The sequence below is a fragment of the Helianthus annuus genome, chromosome 2, assembly GCF_002127325.2.
Source record: "Helianthus annuus cultivar XRQ/B chromosome 2, HanXRQr2.0-SUNRISE, whole genome shotgun sequence".
Classification (NCBI taxonomy): Eukaryota; Viridiplantae; Streptophyta; class Magnoliopsida; order Asterales; family Asteraceae; genus Helianthus; species Helianthus annuus.
In genome coordinates, this window is record NC_035434.2 from 14,798,890 (window position 1) to 14,806,124 (window position 7,235).

The window sequence follows — 7,235 nt, forward strand, 5'->3', positions numbered from 1 at the left end:
TAAATTACAGTCATTAGAAATACCAGTTTGGAAGTGGGAAGACATAACCATGGACCTTATTACAAAGCTACCCAGAACGAAACGAGGTCACGATGCTATTTGGGTTATTGTCGATCGACTTACAAAAAGTGCTCACTTTTTACCCATACGAGAATCTATTTCATCCGAAAAATTGGCGGAAATTTATATGAATGAAATAATTGCTCGTCACGGAGTACCCGTGTCTATTGTGTCGGATTGTGACACAAGATTCACGTCTTGTTTTTGGCGAAAATTTCACGAAGATGTGGGCACAAACTTGCGACTGAGTACCGCGTACCATCCGCAGACGGATGGACAGTCGGAAAGAACTATACAAACGTTGCTAGATATGTTGAGGGCTTGTGTTATAGACCTTGGGGGTAATTGGGATAACCATTTACCGTTGGTAGAGTTCGCGTACAACAACAGTTATCAAAGTAGTATCAAAATGGCGCCATATGAAATGTTGTACGGTAGAAAGTGTCGAACACCTGTATGTTGGGGAGAAATCGGCCAACGGGAACTCGCGCCTAAAGATGTTGTGGCAATAACGAATGAAAAGATTGATCAAGTCCGGGCTCGTTTGAAGGCGGCGCAAGACAGGCAAAAATCCTATGCAGATAAAAGAAGGCGCCCTATTGAATTTCAAGAAGGTGATCGTGTGTTTTTAAAGGTTTCGCCGTGGAAGGTAATAATACGGTTCCGCAAACGGGGAAAATTGGGTCCTCGATATATCGGACCGTTCAGAATAGTGGCTCGTGTTGGTAAAGTGGCATACCAGCTAGAATTACCTCCAGCTCTGGATGGAATCCATAATACGTTTCACGTGTCTCAACTAAGAAGGTGCCTCGCGGATGATACAGCACATGTGTCACTTGATGACATTGAATTGGATGATAAAATGAATTATATTGAAAGGCCGGTAGCTATCAAAGATTCCAAAATAAAGCATCTACGAAACAAGGCCATTCGACAAGTTTTAGTGCAATGGCAGCATCGGAAAGGATCGGATCTAACCTGGGAATCTGAAGATGAAATGCGAAAGCACTACCCGTCTCTTTTTGGTACGTATTAAGGTTTCGGGGACGAAACCTCTTTTAAGGGGGGTAGATTTGTAACATCCCATAATTTATAAAATAGGATGCCTCAACATTTACAAGCATTATATAATAAGTTGTGGTAATTGTATTAAAAATCTAAAGAAAGTTTACAAAACTATGGGATGGGTTATAAGGGTTCATAAACCAAACTTGAGGGTTGTTTGTGTAACATTTTAATAACATGTGAAATAAAAATTAAATAGTAAAACAAAAACCCAGAATGTTCTGGGTTGTGTGGTCGCGACCAGAGAAAGGAGAAAGGGGGGAACCCTAATTGCATCAATCAACCTCAAAATTCAGCAAGATTGTGAAGGATTAGAGTCATAAATCGCATGCTAGTGTCTAAATACTCTCTAATCCAAGTGTTTTGAACATAAGGTAAGATAAAATCTCACAATTTGATGTTTGTTGATGAACTAGCGTTCATACCAATTCGTGAATTAGTATGAAATTAGATTGCATGTGAGTTAGAATCATCATGTAGAAGGTATATTGTGCATGAATTCGATTTACTAAAGATTTTGGGGAAAAACCCACTTGTTCTAGCATGATAGTGAATAGATTGTTGATTAGTTGAGTAAATCTTCAAATAAAATTGTATGAATGATAGAGTATTGGTAGATTATATTGTGTAGAATGAATATTTGAACATGAGTGGTTGATTATGTGAAAGGTGATGTATTCTAGTGAATTTATGCATAAGATACATGTACATAAGGCTTGATAAGTAGTACGCATGTTAGGTGTTTGATTAAATGCCTCAATGACAATCTAAGTAGTCTTGAATAAATCATGAGCAAATGGTTTTGTATGTTGAAAGTTAATGCAATGTTAATTGTTATATAAGTGACATTGATGCTTGAAAGTATGATTATGATTGTAAGGATTATGATCTAAATAAGAACGAATTCATGTAGGATCGAAAGAAGAAGGAGCTAGTTCCGAATCACAAACAAAGGCACAAGATCGAGGTAAGCTCGTTACTTACATGTTTAGTTGTGAGTTATTGATATGGTTTCTTTTGTTAGTTGATATTCAATTAAGGTAAATATCTCAAATGAGAATGTGAAAGTAGGAATCCGTATCGGTCCATAGTGATTGGGCCGGTTCGGGTTCGGATGAGAAGGAATTTAATGGAAGTTTTCTCCTTGATCCGTGCTAAACGGGTTATTGGAAGCGAATGAGAAAGAGTTGTATCACTTGACTAGAATGAAATGGCATGAAATAAGATCAAATGGTAACTTATCTTGTAAATCCGAGAATATGTATTGTGATAGGATGAAAACGTTATGTGTACCACACTAATTTATTTTGTTGAATGGTTGTAGGTAAAGCACCCGTATGATTGTCATTGCGTCGCTCGGAAACGAACACACCTTGATCACCCGTGATACGCTTCTGCAACCTTTGTAGTAACCTTGTTAGCTAAAGGCTTTTGTCAAAGTTAGTAGTGTTGAAGTTTTATGTTTTAACTAGATGTTTGTGAAAACTTAAACTTGATGTTTGAAACAGTAGTTTAAATGTTATGGTCTTTCGTATGTTTTTCTAAAGGTGTCGTTATTTGAGTATTTTGATATACATATAACAGGGAGATTGTTCAAATTTGCGAACGGGTCATGCCCAAATTTTTATTTTTATTTTGGCGATTTGGTTAAGTGTCGTGTTGTGACGTTTCAAGCATGACTATGGAAGGGGTGTTTCAGATTATATCTTTCCTGGTGTTCCACCGGTGTTTATGATAGTCAACTTGTTTTGATATTTATGTTCTAGGTGAAATTGTTTTGATGGTATGTCATGGTCTAAAATTCATTTTACATGTTCTGTTAATAGATATCGGTGAAAATAGAACTTCAAGTTGCACAAAAGTAGAAAGGAGATCGTACCTATTCTGGTATGTTTTTCTATGCTCAACCGATAGATTTTTCAATGCCCGACCTGTTCTAACAAATAAAATATTTTGGTGACCCGACCTTAAAATGTGTTTCAACTTAAATCTAATCATGTTTTTGTCTAATATAATGACAATTCTAAGCTTTGATTTGACTATCATAACACCTAAAAACCTTTTCATGCTTCATTTGTAGAGTCATTTCAACATTGGCTCTTGGTTATCACAGTAAGAACAATTTCTTCTAAGGTTTTCATAATCAAGGGTTGGTCTAAGTTATGTGAATGTTACAACTCTTATCGCACCCGCTTGAATTCACTGATGCTATGACTTTAGCACACGTATGACGCCTATTATATTTACTGTTTCCATTGATTATATCGTCTCAATTTACTATTGGCATATTGTTTCGGTTTTTAGTGGATGCTATGAATCTAAAAACTCTATACTTAATGTTTATATGCATATTTTTAAAATAGTGTTATATATATATGACATGTTTCTTCGAGATGGAGATGGGCAAAACATCTAATCATAAGTTATTAATAAACTTTTCAGCTAAACCCAGAGTCATATGTGAAACATTGCTAGTTGTTATTAATAGTTGAAGGATATCCGCTCTACGGCTAAGAATGTTCACTGAATTACACTTCTGCAACACTAATATTTCAAGCTTTATTAATACAGAAAATGTGATTCAACCAACATAAACCAGTTTGAGACAAAAAGGTTACATAAAGAAGAAAGGGAATTTACTTTCTTGACAAGAAAGTAACTTCATCAACAAGTTTTTGGATCTCTAGAGATGATGATCCACTGGGACCTGATGCCATTGCTGCCATTTTCTTCCACTCCAAAGCCTTCTTTCTCATCCTGTCACCCTCAACTCCCCCCATTAACTCCCTTACAAGCTTTTCTACTTCATCTCTCTTTATAACGTTCCTTAACTCCATGCCAACCTCCCATTTCTTACACATCTGATTACAGTTAACCGGTTGATCAGCAGCACCCGGCCGACATATCATCGGAACCCCAGCAGACAAGCTCTCAATCAATGAACCCCACCCGCAATGTGTCAAGAACCCACCAACCGAGTGGTGGTTTAGTACCTCTTCTTGTGGACACCAGCTTGCAATAAAGCCTCTCTTCTTAATCGCCTCCTCAAGTTCTTGTAACAAAACCGCAGCCTTCCCATTAACCAAATCCTCCCGGATGATCCAAATAAAATAATGGTTACTATTAACAAGTCCCCAACCAAGTTCTAGTAACTCTTGTGAAGAGATTATTGTCTCACTTCCAAAACTGACATACACCACAGAGTTGGGTTCCTTATCTTGGAGCCAGTCGATACACTCGGATTCTTCCTTCCATAAACTATAGGTTTCCAAGCTCGAATTCTTGGTTTTTGGTTGCGTAATCTGGTTCAGAAGTAACTGTAGAGGCCCAACCGAGTAGATATGAGGGAAAATGGATTGAAGCTCATCGATGAGAGTAGCCTCTAATTCATAAAAAGTAGGAATGATGTGTGAGACTTTCTCAGCCATCCTAGCTGCTCCTAGACAAAAATTTATCCGAGGATCATCTTTCGTGACTAGCATATTTCTTGGTAGATCCTTTAACCGGATTCCTTCCATTCCTGGAATCCAATCTAACGCCATATCAAGGTACCCATTTGTCAAATAACTTTCATCTACAAAAACAAAACAACAAGGATTAATTCGTATGTTCCCTGATGAGTTAATCTCTTAAATTTTGAACTTTTTTTTTATTTAGGGTATTAAATATTATATGCATCACAAGGGGTGAGAGGCACCCTGGCCCCTACGTAAAGCGTGGAAGTTTTCAACGTTAGTCTAACTTTAGGGAACTGGGGGCACAATAAACAAAAGTTAAGGGACTTGGAGGTACACTGTTAACCCTTTAACGTAACATTACACATACTTATACATAGTCGTACTGTTATGCATGGAACAAACACATCGGTTTAAAACACAAGTTATGCATAATTACCTTACTTAACTAGTGCATTAGCCGATGGCCTTCTGGTGCCCCCATGGCCTTCTAATGTGAAAGTCATGTGTTCGAGTCTTGTGTAGAACAAAATACTTAGGGTTGAGTCAGGGTTTTACTACAGTGGGCATTCAGGCGATAATTTTATCTGAAATAGTGGCGGGCTAGGTTATAAGCTTGTTCACGGATGTAGGTAACATTTCACCATTGGATTTATCTGGATGACTTGAGTTTTTTGGCTGTTAACAAACATCTTTAGCACTAATTAGACTTTATATAATAGTTAATTTCAACTAACCTAATTCTTATAGGAGCCCCACTAGAGACTATTATATTGTACTAATTAGACTTTATATAATGCTTAATTTCAAGTAACTTAATTCTTATACGGCCCCACTAGAGACTATATACCGCTTAATTAAATTTATGCTCCTTTTGTTAACTTATTTTAGTTTACACCAATAAAAAAATTATTTTAGCTTACCTTTTAACCACTACTAATCTTTTTATTTTGCCATAGTTTAATATTATCAATTGTGCTTATGCTTCCTTTTGGTAATTTATTTTAGTTTACACCAATAAAAGAATTATTTTAGCTTACCTTTTAACCACTACTAACCTTTTTATTTTGGCATAGTTTAATATTATTTTATTATATCATTTGTTCTGTTTTATCCGACACATATTTCGCCCCTACCGAGTAATTCTGTATTTGTCACTTGTCAAAATTTGTCCGAATAATAAAATTCTTCCCCAATGGGCTAATTATTACCCAAAAGTATAATTTGCAACATTTTTAGGTATATATGTGTTGTAACTTATGCTTTGAGAGTTTTAAAAAAATGATTTTTTACTTTTAATCTAAATCTTTTTTATTTTCTTTACTTTTAACCCTAAAACTTTTTATCTTTACTTTTAACCTAAAACTATTTGATTTTTTTTTTTTTATTTTTAACCCAAAACATTTCATCTTTTACAGTTTAATCTCACAACCTTTTTACTTTGAACTTTGTTCCTCTATACTTTTCATTTTTCGCAAAATTTTCGTTTTACGTTCCGTTCTAAATTTTGCGGGTAAAAACGGCGCAAAGTGCGTGTGTGGTTAAACGTTCTTACGTCGTCTATTTATTTTTTTCTCGTTTGACAGGTTCATCGTAACGTGAGGGTCCTAGATCTACTTAGTTATTCTTTTATATGTTTTACGTTTCGGTTTAGCTTCTTCGCATTAACACGCCTCAACTTCAATGCTGGTGATCACTGACAGTAGTAAGACATTGGTGTTCACCCCCGCCGCAACGCGGGGGTGCTTAATATTAGTTGCCTATAATTTTGTATTCTTTAATTCTTTTTACTAATAAAACTTTAGTGAGACTCCAAAAACTAACCTTCAAGTGGGAGAATTCCTTTTTCCACGAGAACTTTGGCTTGGTAAATCGCCATAAAGCCGCAAGCAGCAAGTGCCCAGTAATGCATCACAGGGACTCCGAGCCTCTCAGCCGCGTCACTAGTGTTCGCGAAGGTCATCAAGCCATCAGCAATGATACACGTGACTGGACTTTCGAGTCGTGACACAAGATCAAGAAAAGAATCCAAGAAATTGATGTGAAGATACGAGGAGACACAACGCAAGGTTTGGTTTTGTCCATGCTCGCTTACATCACCCGTAGAAGGGAGGCCGTCTGGAATCGTTTTAAACTGAAAACCAGGACCATTGGGATCAGTAGACTTAAAGAGGCGGTAGTGGTTCGATTGCGTGTTAACAAAGGTTACTTGAATGCCATTGTGGTGTAGTAGCCTTGCTAGTTTTAGCATACCCTTGATGTGGCTTTGTGCTGGATATGGTACAAAAACTACATGAGGCTTCTTCTCGTTATTTTTATGCAATGCATCCATTTTTATGTGTGTATTTTGGATAAGATACCATAGAAGGTGAATATATATGACGAGGGGCAGTGTTTTTTTTTAAAGGAGGATGTTTTCTTATAGAAAAAAATAAATATAAATAAATTTAAAAAGAAAACCGTTTAGATGGAAAAAAACGTTTAATATAAAAAATGTGTTACAAGAAAATAATGAAAAAAACGTGCTAGTGTAATATTAAAAGAAAAGTTTTAAATTCTTATTTTAAAAAGTAAACCAAGGTTTTATTCCACGAATTTTGGATCAAGTAACCTTTTTAATCCAAAACTTCTAATTTGACTTCTTCACCATGGTGG

The 7,235-nt window shown here is 36.2% G+C and overlaps 1 protein-coding gene across 1 annotated transcript; it reads right to left on the bottom strand.

Moving 5' to 3' along the window:
• Positions 1-3,588: 3,588 nt before the first annotated feature.
• Positions 3,589-6,974, bottom strand: LOC110911302 (UDP-glycosyltransferase 85C1-like). The gene is made up of 2 exons (XM_035979436.1): positions 6,405-6,974; positions 3,589-4,699 (listed from the first exon to the last, which is right to left on the bottom strand). The coding sequence occupies exons 1-2, from the start codon at positions 6,910-6,912 to the stop codon at positions 3,762-3,764; spliced, it is 1,446 nt and encodes a 481-aa protein (XP_035835329.1). The 5' UTR covers positions 6,913-6,974; the 3' UTR covers positions 3,589-3,761.
• Between the last annotated feature and the right edge of the window lie 261 nt (positions 6,975-7,235).

Coding starts and splice junctions, on each gene's coding strand:
- LOC110911302 (XM_035979436.1), bottom strand. CDS start 6,912: ATGGATGCATTGCATAAAAATAACGAGAAGAAGCCTCATGTAGTTTTT. Junction 4,700..6,404: donor AGGAATTCTCCCACTTGAAG/GTTAGTTTTTGG, acceptor TTGTTTTTGTAG/ATGAAAGTTATTTGACAAAT.